Below are 22,851 nucleotides of genomic sequence, written 5' to 3'. Positions count from 1 at the left end.
GTCTTTCTGTCACATTGGGCCTGCATTTAAATCTTCTGCAATCAGAGACTTTAAAAAAATTATTCTACTTGATTTTTGTTTTATTTTAAAAGTGTTTTCAAACAAATAATTAAAAAAATTTATTTTTTATGTTTTTAGATATTTTAATATAATAATATATAAAAAATTCAAATAAAAAATTATTATTTAAATGTATTTAAAATAAAAAATAATTTAAAAAACAATTATTATCACAATACAAAATATATTTTTAATAATTCAGATATATATTAAAATCGATCAATTTTTTTTACATCTTTGACATGTTACAAGCCTAGATCATTTTATTTATTTGATTTTTTTTCTCTTTTTATATAGATCCAAAATTGAGAATGCTAGCATGTAAATCAAATTTACTAGTTACGTCGATAATATCTTAATTGAAGAAATACGGCTTTAAATTTGCGAGTAGGTCTTTTCATGTGATTATTCAATTTTTTCTTGTTTTTATTTTTTCAAGATTTAGCAATTCATTCAAAGAAAATGATTATTTGTGGTTATGATTATTTTTTAAAATATTTTTTATTTAAAAATATATTAAAAAAATATTTTTTTAAAAAAATATTTTTAATATTAACGCATCAAAATGTATAAAAATACTAAAAGATATTAAATAAAAATTAAAAAATTAAAAAAATATATTTTTTTAAAAAAATATTTTTAAAATATAAAAACAAACAAATTTAAAAATTTTATCATGACATTTCAGGTTATTATTCAAATCATTGTAAGGTAGACTCGTAATTCAACGTGCTATATTTATTTTTTTTACATGAGGCAGTATTTTAAAAAATTAATAAAAATACAGGACGAAGGATAAAATTAAATACAGCTATCAAATGTTAAATCCAAATGTACTGATAGCAAACCTACCTATAATCTTAATAATTGATTTAAACATTGTGAATTGACAAACAATGATTGATTAGTGGTTTTGTTATATCCTCAGGCAATAAATTGACATGGACCTGATTCTGATATTAGACCACATCTTTATATAGTATCGGAATATTTAGGGGTGTAATGTAAGTGGTTAACTTCTGAGTTTATTTTTTAAAAATTACTAGTTTGAATTTTATAAATTTTAGGGTTATTAAAACTTACATGGTTGTTAATTATAAGATTAATAAAATTAGTCAAAGTGCACATAAATTTACTCGAACACCCATATTAATCAAAATAATAATAATAATAATATCGAGACAAGGGTTGGCATGGTTTCTATTTATGTTTTTATATATTTTTAAAAAGTATTTTTATTTTAAAAAATATATTAAAATAATATTTTTAAAAGTATTTTTTAATAATAATGATATATTAATATAAATAAAAATATATTTATAAATAAAAACATATTTTAAAAAATATCATACATCACATTCTTACATCCAAAGTAATCTCAATCAGCAAGACTATAAGGCCACCATGAAAGCTAACCTTTTGCTATACTTTTACATGATTTATTTGATTTCAAGGGTATAAGCGGTCTCTTGTTCTAATTATGAATCAGTGCTGGATTTTTAAAATTGTTGACATAATGGACGAGTGGCAAATCACAAAAATAGACGAAAGGATAAATATTGCTAGAAAAGCCGTAGGCCAGGGACTTAATTGTATTTTTTTATAGTTTGAGGCTACATTTGACAAAAATAGTATATTACAGACGGGAAGCAGCGCCACCAAGTGTTTTTGATTCTTCGAAGGGGGTGAGAAATATTTACTGTGTAGGATGACGTGGCAAGGGTGGCGCGTGGACGTATAAATTGGTAAGATGGACCCGCGCAGCAGGGACAGTTTGAAATTAAGGAAATAAAAATGAGCGGGAATTATAGCGAGATGATGATTACGACAAATTAGAGAGCCACAAGAACGGACATCGCTAATCAGAGTTTAATCAGTGAAACAAACAAAATAATTAATTATAGATATTTAAAACAGGATGGGAGGGACTTTAGTGGTTGACTTTAGCTGATTTTGTTCATGTGGTTGGTAGGTTTTTTTGAAAAAAATTGTTTTTAATTAATGTTTTTAATATTTTTTATTAAAATTATAAAAATATTATTTAATGTATTTTAAACAAAAAAAAATAAAAGTAATCACTACACTAATATCAAGTTAGTTCTTTAAGGATGACAATTTAATTCAAACCTAGGAGTACTGATTCTACCCAAATGAACAGTATGAATATTATTAAATCCGACCCAAAACTCTCTTAAACCTAACCCTATATATATATATATATATATATATATATATTTCAACATCGATGTAAAAAACATATATGTGTGTAATATATTATTTTATTATTTAATATATATTTCATGTGCATTAACAATTTTATTTTTTATTATATAATAAATAATAGTAGATAATAGATACTAATTTATGGACACTTAAAATTTTTACCTAATAAATAATAAATAAATATACGTATATAAATAAATCCAGACTGCGGACAGCCATTCACTTTTCTAATTCAAGGCACCGTTTGGGAACGCGGCTGCGGCCGCGTTCCCAAAAAATTTGAAATTTTTTTTTTTATGCTAAAATTTAATATGGTTTGTACGTTTTGGATCGTTTTGATGTGCTGATGTCAAAAATGATTTTTAAAAAATAAAAAAACATCGTTGGCATGCATTTTGGCACGAAAAGTTATTTGAAAAGCACCCGCAACCACACTGCCAAACACGCTCTAAATGTTACTGGGAAGGATTGATTAACTTTATTTTTATATATATTTTATTTTTGTCCCGCTGGCTTCGTGGAGCTCACATCTTCTCGTTATCCGTGGCTTGGGTATCATCTAGGTTACCTGTAATTAACACCAACGCTTTTTTAGGGCTTGCTAATCAGGCAGTGATCTAGTTATTATACATGTTAAATGGAGGGACTATGTAACGTGATGAATTGTCAACTTAGGGGGTAGAATCGGTAGATAATTTTCGTGTCGTGATGTCATGAAATAGGAGGATTCGACGGTGAAAGAAAAGGAATATTATAAGAAAATAAAGGATATATATATATATATATATATAGTACGTGGAAAATGAAATAAAGGAAAAGTTGCTGACTTGTGATTAACATTTTCGAACACAGCATGTTATCAAGGAATCATTAAAAGATTCGAATTCATCTGCATCCTTTCCTTTTCTCTATCTCTTTTCTATATACCAAACACATGATTTTTATTTTATTTTGCATCTGGATAATGTTAAATGCAGAGTTTCATTACAGCTCATTTCTTTTGTCAAATGCGACGGCACTCGTTTGAAAATTGCATATATGGATATTTATTTGTATTTTTAAAGTATTTTTTATTTGAAATTATATTAAAATAATATTATTTTTTATTTTTACAAAATTATTTTTCATATTAGAACATAAACTGATCGGAAAACAAAAAAAAAATAAAAACAAAAAATAAATGTATTTTTTAAATGTGAAATCAAACAAGTATATATATAATCATGTAGAGTTCCCTTACACCACTTTTTTTTTTTTTTGGATATTAACAAAAATACAAAAACTTGTAGATTATAGTTGTAATTTGAAGAATGGAAACAAAGGTCTCGCTTGAACTATTGCCAAGCAATTAATGGCGTTGACAAGGAAAAAAAAGTCTGTGTATAATGGTCGGGCGTTTGGTAATACGTCAAAATTTCATTTGCCAAAAATTTAAATTATTATTTTAGTAATTTTAAATCGTTTTTATATATTAATATTAAAAAAAATAAAAATAAATAAATATTATTTTAAAATGTAATTTATAAAAATAAATCCAGCATATTTTCCACAGCATAAACAATTTTTTTAACTAGTTCTCATATAATCCACGTCTCGTAGACAATCAAGAGCTGGAAAGGGCAATGAGCTTATTGTCTCTGGGAAATTTTCGAAAGTCCCGACACCGCTGCTTATTTCGATATGATATTGCCCGGCTGTGTTCGTTGATAGGTTTACTATAAAAACCTCATATTACTTGTATAGTATCACTGTATTTTCTTTTTTTATATAAATATTTATTTAAGCATTTATTAAATAAAACTTTTATAAGTATTGGTTAGCAAACATTAACCGCTCTCTTGTTTGGAAAAAATATATCAAATTACTAAAATTAAAAAATTAACTAATTATTAAATATAAAAAAATTATTTTTAACTATTTTCAGGCATCGCCAACACGTAATAAAAAATTGAGTATAAATTAAAATACTCTAATCATTCTAATGCAATAAAATGTGATTTTATCTTTTATTTTGGCACATGTTTTTGTATTTTGATTGTATCTATACAGTAACTATTATTAATTATTACTGCAATGATACATAAATTTTAAAGTTTCTCGAACTCGTTTGCTTGCAGCCTCTCTTGACATATTCCTGAAACTTAACAGGACACGTCAACAAATTATTCGATAAATATATTTTTAAAATTTAATTTTAATTTCAGTGTTCATATTTAAAAAGATATTAACCCGATAGAATTATATATGGTAAAATATTAGGCCGGAAAAATATGAGTATAGTTTATTTCTAAACCTAACATTTTTAAATTCAGTTATGAATATAATTCAAGTAAACATGAATTCGATAAATTGTTATTATTCGAGAACTTGGTATCATATCAAGTACAGATAGGTATGAATTTGACAATTATTATACCCTCACATTGAGCACACTGTTTTATTTATTTATTCTTATGAATTCTAATATATATTTTTATGTGTATAAAAATCTCTAAGGACATGTTATACTTATCCTTTATCATTGATGTTATGTGAAATGATTCTATCCTTTATTAATTTTGTTGAGAAAAAAATAACATTTCAACTCTTCATTTAAGCAACATGACAATGTTCGGGGTTATATATACTCATTGAATCACATAGATATAGGGTTTATAATTTCTATTTTTCAAGTATTTGCATTTTAATTCTCAAAACATTTACTCTACAAAAACAAAAACAAGCATTTTTATTTTTAAAATTTAAAATTTAAAATTTATTCCCTCGTTTATTATAATTTCCTACTAAAAATGCCATCAACATTATTGTCAAAAGTATCCAAACTCCAATGAAATAAACTAATTTACAAATATTAAATCTTCTATCATCAATGGTCTATTTTACGAGGTTGGAAATATTAAAGTGATTGATTATTCACTGTTCAAAGATTCAAAAACTTCATTCATAAGCCTAATGTAATTTTGAACATCAGCAATTCCTTTATCTTTGGTCACACCTCACAACAAATTTCCTAACCGAGTGACGTCATTATTGGTATATAAAAATACATTCAGATGTGACGATTTATTAAACTATTTTTTCATGAATCGTGGCTTCCCTAAAAATGTCTTGCTTATAAAAATGCGGTGTTGATGGATGTGAGTTTGTTTGGCAGTGTGGTTGTGATTGCTTTTCAAATAATTTTTCGTGTCAAAATACATGTCAATAATATTTTTTTATTTTTTAAAAATTATTTTTGACATCAGCACATCAAAATGATTTAAAAATACTAAAAACATATTAATTTGAAGTTAATAAAAAAATAAAAAAAATTCAAATTTTATCAAAAACACTTTTAAAACGCAGAAACAAACATCACATCCGTAGTTACCTGGATTCAATGGTAAAAAACATGGTCACGGCAATAACCGTGTGTGCGTAAGTCTAAGTTTCAATTCTCTTCCAGGTGGTGTTACATTTTTTCAATTAAAATGATATGTTTTAGTTTTAAAGTGTTTCGGCTAACGTTTTCAGTTTTTACTATTTATATTTGTCAAATTAATATATATATATATATATATATATATTAATTCAAAAAATATAATTGAATAAATTTAAAAATAAATTAGCTTTAAATTATATAATTCAAATTTAAAACACAAGGAGAAAAATAAAATTGAACTAGTATAACCTGATCAATTCAACGAATTCAAAGACAACCAGAACAACTGGTAAAAATATAGTTTGGCAAAAAAAATTCAAGACGGTATTTTTTTTTAAATACTGAGACAATAATTTACTGGATTAATCTGAGTCAAAGCAGGTTAAAATTTTAAATTAATGATTCAGGTCATGAGATCATGATAACTCAAATTAAAACAAATCAAAATAAATTATGAAACTCGATTTTCAATAAACTCATTGTTGAGCGATGAAATCGATAAAAAATCAATCTAACAAAATGATATAATAAAATGACTCGAGTCTACTTAGGTTAACTTGCTAAATTCATGGTTCAAGCCACAAGATTAGGATAATTTTATAAAAACATCATTTAACCGAAACATATCCTGAATATTCTAGTGGAATTTTTGTTCTGAGATTTTAAACGAGTTAAAATTTATTTTGATTTATTCTATTTTTATAACTAAAATAAGATGTATTAGCAAATCTGAAATAAACAAAATTGATAACCCTGTGCATTACAGTTCAACAAGTGTTGTGGGTTTTTATTCCTGGGCATGCCATTTGGTCATGGAACCAGTAACTTCAGTTAAGAGGTTACGAAGAAAAAACAGATGAGAAACATAACTAAGAAACCATAATATCTTGACAAATTTTCTGTCTTGTTAGAATTAAAATTCTTGTCTGTGTAAAAATATATACTTGTCAAAAGGTCATAAATGTCACCTGATTATGGGATTTTAAGGAAATATTCTGACATCAATTTAATATATTTTAAAAATATTTTTTCCAGTAAAATTTAAACTTTAAAAATTAAAAAAATGAACAAACTTTAAGTAAACCTATTTATTCGAAATACAATTGTAGGATACTGAAACTCGAATTTATAACATGCGGGCTAGTATAACAACGCCCCCATTGACATAACAAGACGCAAGATTCCATATTCTCATGAGCTGTCCTATGTGATTTGACTTGGGTGATGTTTGGCATTATAGCACAATTATATATTTTATTTTTATATATATATTTTTTTAACTATTTTAATGTAATGACGTTAAAAAAATTTTAAAAATTTTTTTAAATAAAAAACAACATCAAATATAATTTAAAACTGGCAATTCCTATTCTTGTCCGCATTGCAACATAAAAAGCAAGAATAATTACGTCCATGAAAAGCAAAATGCGCAATCGACTCTCATGTTATCTTGTCTGGACACGCGTAGGAATGTCTGACAGTTCGGCAATACATCGTCATAGAATTCAACCATCTACTCAGTCCATATTGTCAGGTAGTCAGAACAGGTTTAAGATGAAGTTATAATTTTATGTTATCACATACAAGCTGCAGGGAAATCAGAAGGGAAATCAGAAATCAATTAAATATAGCTTCTAAATATTGTGTTCATTTTTGTAAATTACTAGCGTAGCTTTTAAATAATTAACAATCAAGAGATCAAATCATGTTTTTTTTTTAATTAATGGTAGTGTTCGAGCCGTACATGTAACTCGACTAATTTTACAGATCTTAAAATTAATAATCATGTAAATTTTTAATAATTTTGAGATGATCCAAACATGTAATTATTAAGAAACAAATCCAAAGACTGAGTAGTTTAACTACCCCCTCCGAGTCTCAAACCATGGTTCTTGAAATCAAAGGAGCTGCGGTATCACATCACCAAGGCCCGTTTGTTTTTGTGTTTTTGAAAAAAATTGAATTTTTTATTATTTTTGCTTTAAATTAATTTTAAAAATAAAAAAATATTTTGATATAATTTTAAGAAATGAATAGTTACTTACAAAAGAAAAAAGGGAATGGCAGATGCGAGGTTTTAGACAAAAGGGACATGGCTATGAGTCTCTTACATGCAATGATGATATCCAAAACCATCCCCGATGAAACAGATTACGAAGTGCCTTGAAACACAAAGGAGAAGAGGTAAGGTGTAATTGTATGGTCCAATAGCAACACATGTGATTTTCTAGAGATGGGCTTGTTTAAACTAACCACCAACCACCGTCTGAAAACCTACCCTATCACTCCAATCGGCAGCTCCAAAGTCCAAAGACGTCATCTAGGACCAAGAGAAATGTTAGCTTCTGCGATAAATCACTCACTTGTTGAAGTAACTCCTTTCTTCAGGCGCCTTCTGTCCTGCAAATGACTTAATTCCTGACAAGAGTACAAGCAAAGGTAGATGTATGCGTCAGCAATTGACATCTTTTTTTTGTGAGGCCTGATGGGCACATGCAACCTTTTAGGTGGCCCCAGAGATGTGTATGATTGTGGATTCTTTTGATCATGTCTGGCGTGAGTTGTGATTGTGAGGTGAAGTAGCTGCCTGTCATTTCCACTATGTTTGTGCCATACAAGTTGCTCATGTGCTCTCAGGGCAAGGCATGTATATGTTGACATGTGGGGCAAGAGTTCCATTTCTAGTGTTTGGGAGAAGATTTAATTTTTTTATTTAAATTTTTTTTTTTATATATCCTTAAATATTTTGATATGTTAATATTAAAAAATATTTTTTTAAAATAAAAAATATATTATTTTAATATATTCCTGAACAAAAAATCACGTTGAACCACGACCACTACCACACTCCAAACACATCTCCATAACCATCATATGAGTGTTTAATAGGGTGTATACAATTTTATTTGTCTAGAATTTAAATAGTTTTTTATTTTATTTTTTTATTTTAATATGCTATATAGAAAAACAAACGATATTATTTTAATATATTTTAAAATAAAAAACAATTTAAAACACAATTTTTATAACAGTCTCATATATAAAAATATTGCTGGAAAAAGTTGCTCAATCCCATCGAGAATTTGTTGAAGTTGATTGGAATTGGGTTTCTGCTTTGGATTATCGAAACTCACTTTCCTTTTCTCCTTCACAACCAACTGTAGAAAACCGACCTGGTCAATTAACCTGAAATGGAAGTGGCAATTATTCTTCTTGGCTATTTTAGCTTCAGCAGTTTATTTATGGAAATGGAGTGGCAGAGTAGCTTGAGTTTGGTCTTGAAATCTCTCCAAGTTGTCCAGCTCCACCCTCCACATTCCTTCCCAAATACGTTGACCGAATTCGAGATTTGGGGAGATTTCATTCTAAAAGAAAGAAGAGCTTAGTGGTAAATAGATGACTGGCGTTTACTATTTTCGAATAAAAAAAATCTTACCGACGAGGACCTTATGTTCTGGAAATAATCTTGCCAAGGACTTAATCCAGACCAACAAATTAAAAGGGTGTTTAAAATTGTTTTTTAAAACATTATTTTTAATATTAGAACATTAAAAATTAAAAAACATAATTTTTTTTTTAAAAAAAAACACGTATTTTTGTGTTTCTCTTTGTATCATGTATATTGGTAGATGACAGAACTCCTCGAACACGACGGCCTGGACTGTTGTGGGTTTTACGGCCCGAGGGGTTTCTGTGGTAACGAGGCGTTGAACATGTTAAAGTTCCGCTATCAACTTTTTGCTAATTAAAAGAAATGCATATTAATGAAGAAAAAAAGTGGTTCACAAGTCGCAACTCATGGCTAGCAAGTTCTTCAGTTCCCAACAAGGCTGGTTTATGGTGTTACAAGCCTTATCTCAATGGACTCACGACCTTGGCAGCTCACCCATCGTGTGGACGCAGGATGGCTCGCAAGCTTTTTGCGAGCTTTTAAACAAATGAAATGAATGCCGTTTTTCTGATGTTTTGATCCTGATGGTAAAATAATTATAGCCAAACTGTTAATATAAATACAGACAGAAATTTTAATCGTTAAAACTATTAAATCTGGTTGCGGTGGTCCCGTGGGAGGAGGTGCAAAAAACGGAAAATGGATAAAGATACGAGAGAGAGAGCACTCGGCCTGCCTGTGAGTCGGGCAATGCAAACAGAGGCTGCCTATGGAGCTGCATTATTGGCATTGGAGGGTGCTCAGCACAACAGTTACTGAGAAAGGTGGAAACAAAGCAAGAAAATGTTCAGAAAGCCAATTTTTGTAAGAAAAATATCATATAGCTTGTTCATAAATATGAATCCATACAAACATGAATGTACGGCATCTTAGTTCCAATTTGTTGTCAGCAAAAACTGATCAAGATCACATTTGTAACTCCAATTTTTCCTATTAAAATCTCGTGGTGGATTGAGATATTATCGCAAAAAATGTGAAGAGGGACGAAATTTCAGCAGTGAATGTTTCGAATTCGATAGAGAATAAACAAATAGGTTTCTCATGGGCCAAACTTCTACAGAGAAAAAGTCATGTAAATACCTTTCGAGTTTGGTTGGATCAGACAGGCCTGAGAGGCCATGTATTGGTCTAAGAATAATGGGCCACCACTCTCCAATTTTGTTTTTCTTGGATTTGGATTCAGGGGTGTTTTCATCATTTTCCTCTAGTTTTTATGTAACTGCCAATTAGATTTAAGAGCAATTGAGTTTTTGATATATATAAAATATATTTAAAAAACAAGAACAATTGTGTTTTCATCGTTTTACTATTCAAAATGAATAATATTTTTTTTTAAATTTCATCATTTTATGTCAATTTAATATGTTTTGCTTAATATTTTTTTTCATTTTTGTTCTTCAATCTCTCTCTAATTTTTTTTTCCATCATTTTGTAGCCAATTTAATAAGTTGTAGTTTAAATTTGTGAAAGAAAAATAAAATTCAAAACAATCACCAAACTATAAAACATGGAAAATTGATGTGGCCCATATAGAATTCACGCAAAAAAATTTATGTTCAAAATTATATTTTGTTCATTTTAATTTATCAATTTGAGAAATAAAAAAGAAACTTACCATAAAATAGGAAAGAAAAAGTTGTTTTTCGAACAATTATGGCAAGAAAAAAGGTCAATATTTGTCTAAATGTGTTCGTCTTATCGATAAAAGTTTGACAATAATGATTTTTTTCTATAAACATGCTAGAAAAATAAATTGATGTTCATTTAATTTTTTATTTGATTGATTTTTATTTTTGAGTGATTTTTTTGTGGGGGTTGTTTAGTGATCTATCTAGGTTAATATTGTGTTTTAAATGTGTTTATAAGCGATAACATGATGAAAATTAAGTTATAATTTTGAGGTTTCTAAAAAGACTTATGATCAACTAATGAGGAATTAAGCATTCTTATAAGAGTGAAGCATTAATAGTCGATCGTTACTGTTTGGATGTAATGAGTGCTTTTTATCCATCCTGGGAATCTTGGATTTCCCATTAGTAAGTAACCTACATGTAACTTAGCGCGTACATATCATATCCTGGTTGATTTAGTTTTGATTTTAAAAATTTAAAATTAATTAAACTACACTGGATTAAATCAGTTTAACTAAAAAAACAAAAAAAATTAAAGAAGATAGTCAAGATTCGTAATAAGATTGGGTTGAAAAAGATGGTCAAGGTTTAGTTCAGTTTTATTTTTCATAAATTTCAACAAAATCCTTAATTAAATTGTGTTATGTATTCAATTTAATTAATCTTTAAAATTTTTCTATTTTTCACATGATTTTTATGTGTAATAATCCATTATTATTCAAAGTTAATATTAAAAAATTATGAGTCTAGGCCCATAAGAAATAAGAAGCGACAAAAAAGCTAAAATATCTTAGGTAATTATATAAAAAAATCCAAATAAAAACAATCCCAATTAAATTGAAATGGGTCTAACTAGTTTTTTTTAAAAAAATCTGAACTGAATCGATTGGTTTGAACTAATTGATCAGTTTCAGTTTATAATTTTAAAAATTAAAAATTTTAATTTAGTTAGTTATAGCTGTAGCAGATATGCTCACGCCTACAATATATACAATATATAAGTCATAAGTCACCTGCGTCGTTATTGTTACCTTGCTGAAGAGCTGCCATGTACCGGACAGCAGGAGTATCCCGCAATCCGATAAGAAGTAAATTTTAATTTTAATAGAAATACTCCTCCGTCTTACCTAAATCCTTCCTTTGACACAGTTACTTTTCAAGCTAAAATTCCTTAATCATAAGGCAAATCTGGATTTTTTATAAATTAAAGCCACTGCTCGCTCCAGGTCTTACCATGCATGCATTTCTCTATAACAAAGTTAAACCACAACCAAGATTCAAGCAAATCTTTTCTTCTCTTATTATTTTGTGTATCATCATATGATTAAGCCAACCACCTTACCTTCCTTAGCCACCAATTTTTGATTATACGAAAATCACAATCAGCCAGTCAATTTTGCCATTTTCTTGACATTTTCCATTAGAAAAACATAGAAAAAAAACATTGAATTGCCGAGAGAATTAGGAGAAGCCAGCAGCGGTCTTCGTAATGCACCTTATAATTATGATGCTGCTGGTTTATTTATTTATTGCTAAAATTGCTTGATGTGCTTTCAGAAGTTGTTTTTTCTAACAATCTGGAATTTAAAAATCGTTGAAAATATTTAATGATCAAGAACTATCTATTATAATATTATTTCAAGTTTATTAAATCCTCTTGCAAATCGAAAAAAATAAATAAAAATGAAACTTGGTTCATATCCTGACACTGATACACTGATACATGATCAGTGATTCAATATTTCCACGAATCCACCATGATTGTCCATATCATTAACATGCAAATAGTTTCGAGAATCCCTTAAGATTTCGAGCTAGGGTTCTTGCTTTCACCCTGCCCGACGATTCAACAAGAACCCTTATGGCAGCAAGACGAGCAGAGAGGAGGGCAAGCGTTAGCTGCACTTAACCCATCAACACTCCAAAGATCTCCATGACTTGTTGTGATTATCGTGTTCTGCTACTGCATGCAATATTGTCTGACGTTAGAGTAGCAGCAATGATACCAGTCCAGTGTTCAACAACTAGATGTTATATTTCGAAAAGATTTTGCTAATTATTCTGCTATTATAAACAGATGTTCGTCCCATTATTCACGGGAAGGTGAGAAGGATCTGGGATTCAGCGTGTTGACAATTTTATTTATTTTTTATTTAAACAAACTGGTTTCAATATTTTTTTATTTGAAACGCTACATGCTATGCTTTCGGCAAGGTGCGATGGCTTTTTCGCTGGTCAGACGAGCACGTTGCGGCATAAACAACTGGTTAATTATATGTTGATGTCGTTTTAAAGTAGTACTCTCTGCGTGTGTAAGCCAGTTCAATTCAAAGTCAAAACTGTAGCAAAAGAAAAATTCAAAGTCAATATTAAAACTGGCAGCTCAGCACAATATCTTCTTTTACGAATTATTTTATTCCCAGGTAAGAAATTCTTGAATGGTAGGGCAGACTATCCTAGTTTCAGCCAAACATTCGATCGTGCTATCTCAGAGATGACCCTTTCAATTGCCAGCATGATACGCTGCTTGTAATTAACGTTTTTGAAAAACAATCCAAACACGGTCTACTACGGACAATTTATTTTAAAGAAATTAAATCCTCGTAAAGTCCACCACTCACCATTTCCCTTTCGCAAATTCGCATTCCATGTTTATCTTTAATTTTAGTCAACGAACTCACGCGTTGACCCAAAATGAAGGGAGAGAGAGAAAGAAAGAACTCGTATCCAGTACCTGAAAGATGGAATTATTCCGAGATTTAACCTTACTTGAATTTATTAGGATTATTAACTACAAATTAATCTCTCATCTTTTGGGTTAATGTCAAATCAGTTTCTAAATTTCAAAATCTTAGAATTTTAGAATACAAGTATTTCCACTTTGACTTGAAATAACCTACTTTATACACGTAAAATCGACTCCTGTATGTATAAACATATACGTACAGATAAAAACTATCCTTCACGTAAGATTGAGAACACAAGATTTAACGTTGTATGTTCTCACTAGTAACACGCGTTTATTACTCACAATTCTAATGAAACATCAATATAAAGCTAATGGATTGATCACCTGTTCAGCCTGTCTGTCCATGCTTTTTAGATCATTCTTCCAGTTTTGATGGCAAAAATATAGAAACGTGCAGAGTGCCAGCATGAGATCTTTAGCAGGTCCTGCATATCAGTGAATTTATTGGTATAATGATCAATGCCAGAGCATGTGGGTAATTTAAGTAATGACTCAAGTCCTCCTATTATTAAAAAAAAGGACACTAATAATATATAAAGTATTATAGAATAAAGTGATAACACTATCTAGCGTGTTTGAAAGTGTGATCACGGTTGTTTTTTAAAGTGCTTTTCACTTGGAAATGTATCAAAATAATATATTTTTTATTTTTTAAAAATTATTTTTGACATCAGCACATCAAAATGATATGAAAACACTAAAAAATATTAATTTAAAGCAAAGAAAAAAATTAAAAATTTTAATTTTTTTAAAAACGCTTTTGAAATGCAAAAATAAACAGGACCAGTAATCCTCCTATTCTAAATAGGAATTTAAGAGATTTCTCACTGCTGGTTTGTGTGTGTTATCATTGGAGTCCGAATAATTAGATAATTTATGGTTTGCGACAACTTAACCGGATTATTCAAAAGTGAAGAAGATTAAATTTTTAGATACTTAAATAACTCTAAATTGTTTAATAAAATTATAGCAACTCCTAAATAATTTTATTTTATTATTTTTACGGCATGCATGATATTCGGAACGTAACATTATTGTCATTGAAACACTCACAGAGCTCGCGCCATTGATTACTATCCTTGAGCATTATCCATGGCAAAAATTATGAAATTTCAAAGGTTGAGAACCAAAATAGTATATACTTAGAAACATTGGGGCATTATTAATAACTAACCCCTGCTACTAGTGCCGAGTTACCAGCTAGACTCACATAGTACATGTTCCTCTCATTCATATTCTCCCTTTTGTCCTCGTTTTTTTTGAAGTCTATCTCTGCAGTCATTAACAATAGTGTAAGACGACCCGTTTTGGTCTGTTAGATAAATTTGATGTCACACCAGTCCAGGATTTGATCAGTAAAAAAATCGTTTTTTTTTTAAATATTGTATTAATTTTTTTTTTAAAAAGCAAAACACAAGTTAAACCCTCCACTCGTGATACAAATCTTTAGACCGGATTTATAGTGGATTAGATATTATAATTATATTTATAAATAAAAAGGCTAAATTGAATAATAAAAACTATAGTTTTGAAATCCGGCCTGACCCGACAGGTTTACTCGAGGCTGAAACCGAGCCAGGTTGAAGAAAAAATAAGGTAAAAAAAAACCAAGTTGACTAGGCAAGACTTGATTAAAAACCCAGTTGCAACCCGTTAATTTTTGTTTTTTAATTAAAACTATATCGTTTTGATTTTAAAAAAAATTGACCAAGCCAATCTAGTGACCTGATCAAAATCTAGAATTCGGATCTTGGATCAAGCCGGTTACGGGACCGGTTCCGAAGATAAATAAAGTGAGTTGAAGAGAAAAAATAAATCTAAGTAAAGAGCCATTTATTTTTATGGGAAAATTGTAATTTTTTTTAATTATTTTAATATATTAATATAAAAAATAAGTTTTTTAAATAAAAAATATTATTTTAATATATTAATATTTTTTAAAAAATAACTATTACTATAATACTAAATATTACCTAAAAATATTAAATTAAAAATTCTATTTCGCCACTACGCTGGACCGAGCCTCCTTTTTCAATTTTCCCTCCCCATATAAAGTTATAAAAAGGACTCTCTTCACCATAAGGATTTCACCCAAAAAGACACAGCTTTCTCCCTGTCCCTCTCTTCTCTCTCTCACACACACAAAAAAAAGAAAACGCTCTCTAAATTCCGGGTGAGAATCAAAATCCTCTCATTTGGTGATCTCCGATTTTGGTTTTTCCTAAAAGAATCGAAAATGGGGAGTTTAGGAGCGATTTTGAAACACCCAGTTGACATTTACCCATTGCTGAAGCTGAAAATGGCAGCTAAGCATGCTGAAAAACAGATCCCACCTGAACCTCACTGGGCTTTCTGTTATTCTATGCTCCAAAGAGTCTCTCGTAGCTTTGCTCTCGTTATCCAACAACTTGACACAGAACTCCGTAACGCTGTAAGCATAATTTCCATTGCATTTTCATGTGTTATTTGCCTTGTTTTGATCTCTCTCTCTCTCTCTCTTTATCTGCGTTTTGGGTTGTGATTATTTGTTGATTATGAATTTTTTCATCTTTGCAGATATGCATATTTTATTTGGTTCTTCGAGCCCTTGACACTGTTGGTTTGTTCTTGTTAACCTTATGTTTTGTATGTGGTTTTTGATTTTGTGCCTCGCAAAATTTGATAAATCCTCAACGGGTTTTGTTGAATTTTAAGATTGATTATGTTTTGTTTTTGTGTTAGACAAATGTTGATGCACTAGGTCCTGAAATGGGGTTTGCTGAATTTTAAAATCCGCGAGTGTCATATTGAGTTTGAATTTGCTAGCTCTAAAATTGTTTATGTTCTAATATATGGCTAGTGGGAATTTTTATGTTAGATTTTAGTTTTGCAACCAGAAGTCACGAGGTCGTTTTGTGGAAGAAAAAGAAATCTGAGATGAGAGAGTGGTAGCTTTTGCCTTTTGCTAAGTAGTTTTGGCCTACAGTGAGGAGAAGATTCTTTAAAACACCCTGTCTCAGTAACACTTGATCTCCTCTTAACTGTTTCACTTATTGATGTCATTTTGTTAGTTGATACATTGTTTGTGTTTTAATCTGTTCTGATCATTCCTTTACAGAGGATGATACAAGCATACCTACAGATGTCAAAGTGCCTATCCTGATAGCTTTTCACCGCCACATATATGATCATGACTGGCATTTCTCATGTGAGTTCTGAATTTTTACTTTTATTTTCCTTGATTCTAACAAATTGGAGAACATTTGATTTGACTAAATTTGTTTTGGCTTTGATAATTTCCATCTGCCAGCACTTAACATTTCTTCTCTGTGCAAGTAATTTCTTCCACTGACAAATTAGGGCATCTAGACTATACCAATCTAATTTATGATTACCCTAATTCTTTTGTTCTATCACTGTACAGATTTTAACACTATTTGCTTATAACTATATTCAGTTTGCATAAGGGTGCTTTGAAATGCCTGAAAATCTTATGCATTTATGACCTGCTATAAAATTACGTGTTCTGATTTTACCATTTTTAATTTGATAACCATGTATCTAGTCCAAGCTTGAGCATTCTTATAAAATTTGTTTTTACATCTATCTTTTACAAACTGTTGATTCATGTCCGAGTCTTTCCTTTTTGATGAAGTTTCAGAAGTTTATACATGAGAGGTGACAATTCTATGGCACTTATATCTGTAAAATGTAACATCAACTGAATATTTTGACTCTCTAATTTGATTCTTCTTTTGCATAAGGTGGTACCAAGGAGTACAAGGTTCTCATGGACCAGTTTCATAATGTTTCAAATGCTTTTCTGGAGCTTGGAAAAGGGTCAGTTCTACAACCTTTTGCCTCCTGCTTGACTGTGGAATGATTGAGGTTTTAATTGTTTTAGGGTCTATGTATTCTGCTCTACACATCTATCAACTCATTGCATCTGATCACTATAGTGTTTGTGTGTGTGTTTCTTCTCCGATAGAAGACTTATGGAACTCAATTTATTCTGCAGTTATCAGGAGGCAATCGAGGATATTACCAAAAGAATGGGTGCAGGAATGGCAAAGTTTATCTTGAAGGAGGTTCGTGATGTGGGGTGTTGTAATGCAGGATTGAAGGATGATGCATGGATAATTAACTTAAGAAAAAAGGATTTCTCTTGGTTCCACTGCTGAATTTGCATGATACATGATACAGATGTGTGTGTGTGTGTGGTGTCTGTCTCTGTGAATGCATCTGTCATGCTATCAAAAGTATAATAAATATGCAGATGTGTATTGTGGACTGTAGTGAGCTCAAACTATATGCATTCCAGGATTCAGTTGCTTGGTTATCAAGTAGAAGAATAGATTATCAAGAGAGGGAAGAATGAATGGTGAAAAGTTAGAGTATTTAGTTATCCTTCTAGAGAGAGCACAGGACACTAGGGATGCATATCTGATCCCTTTGGATGTCAGCTAAAGAAATTCTTGAATTTAATATAAGGCTATAACAGTTTCCTCATTTTTTATGTTAGTCATCAAATTGCACAAGCTTCAATTTCTCCAGTTTTTCTTAATACAGAAGGTGAAATGTTATGTTTATGTGACACATTAGACTCTGGTATGCAGGTGGAAAGCATTGATGACTATGATGAATATTGCCACTATGTAGCAGGACTTGTTGGACTGGGCCTGTCCAAACTCTTCCATGCCTCTGGATTAGAAGATTTGGCACCAGATAGCCTCTCCAATTCAATGGGTTTGTTTCTTCAGGTAATACTATTATGCAAGAGCGATCAATGTGTTTAATCTGTAGGCTTAACTTTGTTTTGAGATGTAATTCTAACATGTTCAATCCTGGATTTGATAAAACACAGAAAACAAACATTATTCGTGATTATTTGGAGGACATAAACGAGATACCTAAGTCACGCATGTTTTGGCCTCGCGAGATTTGGAGCAAATATGTCAACAAACTTGAGGTCTACTTCTTTTCCATTTATTGTCTCAACCTTGGTACCATCGACATACTTTTGCCATCTTTATGTTCATGAATGATGTTAATTTAATCATAATACTTGAAAGTAATATTTTTTTTTATTTGGTCCATCCATCTGATTAGCATTCTCCCCATTTTGTGTTCTGTGCCTCAGGACTTGAAATATGAAGAGAACTCAGTGAAGGCAGTGCAGTGCTTGAATGATATGGTTACCAATGCCTTGATACATATGGATGATTGCTTGAAGTACTTGTCTGAATTGCGGGATCCTGCTATATTTCGGTTTTGTGCTATTCCTCAGGTAAGAAATAAACTTTAAACTGACATCTGAAGATATCATTGTTTCTTGTCTTGTAGCTTGACTACTTGAATTATACTTATGCTTTTTCACATAATCTGCAACTCCTCTGAATTTTTCATCCTGTCAAATATTTTATTACTCGGTGAGCAAATCCCTGTTTAGTAATAGGTATGCTGGATGTTTTGGTGGAAGGTTTCCTTTAATTTAATTTCTCTCTTGCCAGGTCATGGCGATTGGAACTCTAGCACTGTGCTACAACAATGTCAATGTCTTCAGAGGTGTAGTGAAGATGAGGCGAGGTATGACTAATTTATAGACAGCATTCTTTCCCTGGCACCTGAAACTGGTGGAATGTTATAGCTGTAACACAGATTATTTTGGTTCATGTAAATATCTTATGAAGCTGGAAGGTTTTTATTATTGTTATGTTATCATAACATGGAATTGCATTTAGAATGCAAATGCAATAGATGATATGATCTCCCAAAATGGCCATTCCACAAATACCATTTGTTTGTTCAGGAACTGCATAATTCTCAGACTAAGTAAATCATGACCTGACTTGTATATCTCGGATTATTTTTTAAAATCCCATGCCCCATCCACCAGCTCACCCCTGCTGCTCTTGAGTGTTTAAAGGATTTTAGTTTGTCGTTTATTACCAACATCAAAATATAATGGACTGGGTTTTCATGATTCCTTATTCAATGATGTTTAATTTAATGTTAAACGATTTCTAGGTCTTACCGCTCAAGTTTTTCATCAAACAAAAACAATGGATGATGTCTATGGTGCTTTCTTCGACTTCTCTTGTATGCTGAAGTCCAAGGTATGATGCTTTCCTTAAATTCGAATCGATATATCGCTTTTCCTGGCAAGTTCCAACATGGAAGTTATATTTTTCCCACTTGTAACAAATACTGCGCCCCCTTTAATGCTTCAGTCTTCTCTTGCTATCTTGTTTTCGACTTATTCATCATCTTGAACCTAAGAAGTATGACTGCACAATCTTTGCCAAATAGACTTTCTAGACAACAATTTCATAGAAGGGAGCAACACTTTTCATGCTTCCAATCCTTGACAATAGGAAGCCTATTGTGCATTTCAATTTGGTAGAATCTTATAAGAATGAATTTATGTTCTTCCATCAAAACCTTATGCGGTTAGGACTGCACCTCTCCCCTCTTTGATGGATAAGCAAATGATATTAGGTTGCTACATTGTTTCCCCTGCTTGGTTGTAGGCTTTGAGACATTGTATAATTCACTAATGTCACATCTTGATAACAACAATCGACAACTGCGGTGGTCTTGTCAGATTCCGAGAATGGAAGTCTTATGTATAAAGCTGTGAGCTTTTTCGCCAAGTGCCTGTGAATGTTTGGTGTGGTCGATTTTAATGCACACCAAGTTTCTCTACCTTTAAGTTTGCTTGCTGAATTCTCAAAAAAAAAAAAAAAAAAAACTCGTGCCTATATTGAGAAAATGTGAAATTGGCTACTGCAGGTTGACAACAGTGATCCTAATGCAATAAAAACCTTGAGCAGGCTGGAAGCAGCACAAAAATCTTGCAGGGAATCTGGGGCTCTAAACAAAAGGTTTGTCAACCTATCCACTGAGCATTGAATGGTATTTTTCTTTTCTTTCTTTTTTTGGCTGACACTCTTTCTTTCTTCTACCAGGAAATCTTACATAATTAGGAATGAGCCAAAATATAATTCTGTTCTGGTGAGTTTCTGCTGAATTGTCAACCTGATTTCCTCTCGTGCATGCCTAGTTGCAAGTTTCTTGTTCCAAGCAATACATTTATTTCTAATTACATGCTATGCATATAAATTTCAGCATAGACTAGAGCTTGCTGGATTGTATATTTTTTTAATCCTAATTTTTCTGTGAAATATGCACTTTATTTGATATGAATTAGATAGAAAAAGAATGAATGAGATTAACTTTCCCCCCTCCTTTCCAATCGTGCTGATTAATCCACAGTTGGATGCCTATACCAGTCTTGTATGCTTTGCGGGTTCCAAGAATATCAATTGGGAATATCATCTGATTTCTTTTATCATCAAATGCAGATCGTCCTACTTTTCATTATATTGTCTATTATTTTCGCGTATCTCTCTGCCAACAGATCGAGTTACTAGGGTAAGTTGTTCTACCAAAAGGTTATTGATTGGATTTGTTATCACGAGAATGATTTTTTAAAGCTTCTTCTGTTGATGCAACAGGATGGTCCATTTCTTGAGTTATCGGTGTGCATATGGATGATGACTGGCTACACAAGTGACTGGTCTATTCCATGGAAGCTGCTTTTCTTATATTTGTGTACAACATTATTATAACAATGGAGTTTTTACTGTTCATCCTTGTATTATTCACCAAGATATAAAACACTATAGATTAAAATAGTGTAATATAATGATTGTCATTGTCAAAGAAACTTGCTAGATATGTAGTTAGGGGTAAGGTTATTTTTTCCATGTGATACATTTGATATTGGAAGGATGGTTGATGACAATTCAGGTTTTTTGAGGTTTGGCGTGGGGAAATGACATGGTTGATAGATTTCTGGCACTGGGATTAAGCATGTCAGCTAGAACTTAGGCGCAAGGGCCCAACCTGCACGCCTAGGTTTTCTGATGTCTGCTGACCCTTGCCTAGCGTTTGCACACTCTCGTGGAGCTGTAGACCTGCGTGTTTTGGTCAAAAATATTATTAATATTGAAAAACAATTATAAATTTGATTTAAAGATAAAATTATTATTATTAATTTTTTTAAAAATATTATTATTATCAAAGAAAAATCATAAATTTTATTTGAAGGGATTAAAAACTATTAAAATTTAGACCAGACAAGTTTAATATTATTATTAATATTATAAATATTATTAAATTAGAAAAAAGTATTATTATTCTAGAACAAAAAAATACATAGATTTGATTTGAAGTATAAAATTAATTATTATTATTATTATTATTATTATTGTTAACTTGAGTTTGACATTCCTTTCTAGATCCAAGTAATTTAGAGCTACAAAGCATGCTTGATTCAAGTTGCTTGGGTGTTGTAGGGGTGCAAACCCAGAACTCTTGGGTTTTGCAGCCCCACATGGCCCAGGACTCTTGGGTCCGGCCTCCGGACCTGTAGCTCTTAAATCTGGTGTTAGAACCCATAGCTTTTAGGTTTAGTGTCTAGACCCAAGACTCTCGAGTTTGCATTGTAGCCGGACCTAACCTGTCACACCTTTATACTGTAGTTATATGGCTTGAGCTTTCATGGACAACACATATAAGCTACATAATATGCCATAACCATAGTTAGCGATAGGGACTCTATCTTTCTCAATCAATTTTGGATGACCTTTTCTCTCACTAGAGAGCAAACCCTCATTACTCTACAACTTATTATTCTCAATCTGATGATCAAGCAGAGATGGACAATAAATGCTTAGAGAATTATTTTTGATGCATGACTAGACACTCTCCAATTCAGCGAGTGAAATCATTGTTTCTTATAGAATGGTGGTATAACACCAACTTCCATTCTTCTACTAAGACCACTCCCTGTAAGGCCCTATGTAGATCCAGTCCTCAAATTCATATTCCTTACTTCCTTTCTTAAGGACTCTATAGTGGAGGTAGTAGGCCAGATGTTATCTAGAAGGAAGGGAATGCATAAGGTAATTAGAAGTAATCTCTTAATAGCTTAACATATAACGGTGCAATCATCTAATAAAAAGAGGAGTGAGAGGTAGTTTGATGTGGGTGAATCGTGTACATCGAGCTGCAGCCTTATAGACGTCAGTCCGTGGTAAAGGGAAATTCCTAAAAAATTGCAGCAAGGTTCAATGGACCTTATCTGATATTAGAGAAAGTGGGCATAATGGGTTATCGGTTAGATCTTCGCTCTTCAGCTACAATTCACCCCATCTCATGTTTCACAGTTGAAGAAGCACATTGGAAGCAAAGTGGTGCAGACTCAGTTGCCAAACCTTCCTGTGGAACCTTTACTATAATCTCAAGCAATATTTGACAAGAGGATGGTGAA

General features: G+C 31.1%; 1 protein-coding gene across 1 annotated transcript; it reads left to right on the top strand.

Moving 5' to 3' along the window:
- The first annotated feature begins 15,609 nt into the window (after window positions 1–15,609).
- LOC133698189 (squalene synthase 1) lies at window positions 15,610–21,321 on the top strand. Its single transcript, XM_062121039.1, has 14 exons — window positions 15,610–15,966; window positions 16,092–16,134; window positions 16,633–16,722; window positions 17,279–17,354; window positions 17,533–17,602; window positions 18,131–18,274; window positions 18,379–18,483; window positions 18,655–18,801; window positions 19,025–19,100; window positions 19,542–19,630; window positions 20,307–20,398; window positions 20,483–20,528; window positions 20,879–20,948; window positions 21,032–21,321. The coding sequence occupies exons 1-13, from the start codon at window positions 15,772–15,774 to the stop codon at window positions 20,945–20,947; spliced, it is 1,242 nt and encodes a 413-aa protein (XP_061977023.1). The 5' UTR covers window positions 15,610–15,771; the 3' UTR covers window position 20,948; window positions 21,032–21,321.
- Window positions 21,322–22,851: the final 1,530 nt, after the last annotated feature.

The sequence above is a fragment of the Populus nigra genome, chromosome 7, assembly GCF_951802175.1.
Source record: "Populus nigra chromosome 7, ddPopNigr1.1, whole genome shotgun sequence".
Taxonomy (NCBI): domain Eukaryota; kingdom Viridiplantae; phylum Streptophyta; class Magnoliopsida; order Malpighiales; family Salicaceae; genus Populus; species Populus nigra.
Note: the sequence above shows the minus strand (reverse complement) of the source record. Positions and strands in the feature narration are given on the sequence as shown.

Coding starts and splice junctions, on each gene's coding strand:
- LOC133698189 (XM_062121039.1), top strand. CDS start 15,772: ATGGGGAGTTTAGGAGCGATTTTGAAACACCCAGTTGACATTTACCCA. Junction 17,355..17,532: donor TTTCTGGAGCTTGGAAAAGG/GTCAGTTCTACA, acceptor TTTATTCTGCAG/TTATCAGGAGGCAATCGAGG. Junction 19,631..20,306: donor CTTGTATGCTGAAGTCCAAG/GTATGATGCTTT, acceptor TGGCTACTGCAG/GTTGACAACAGTGATCCTAA.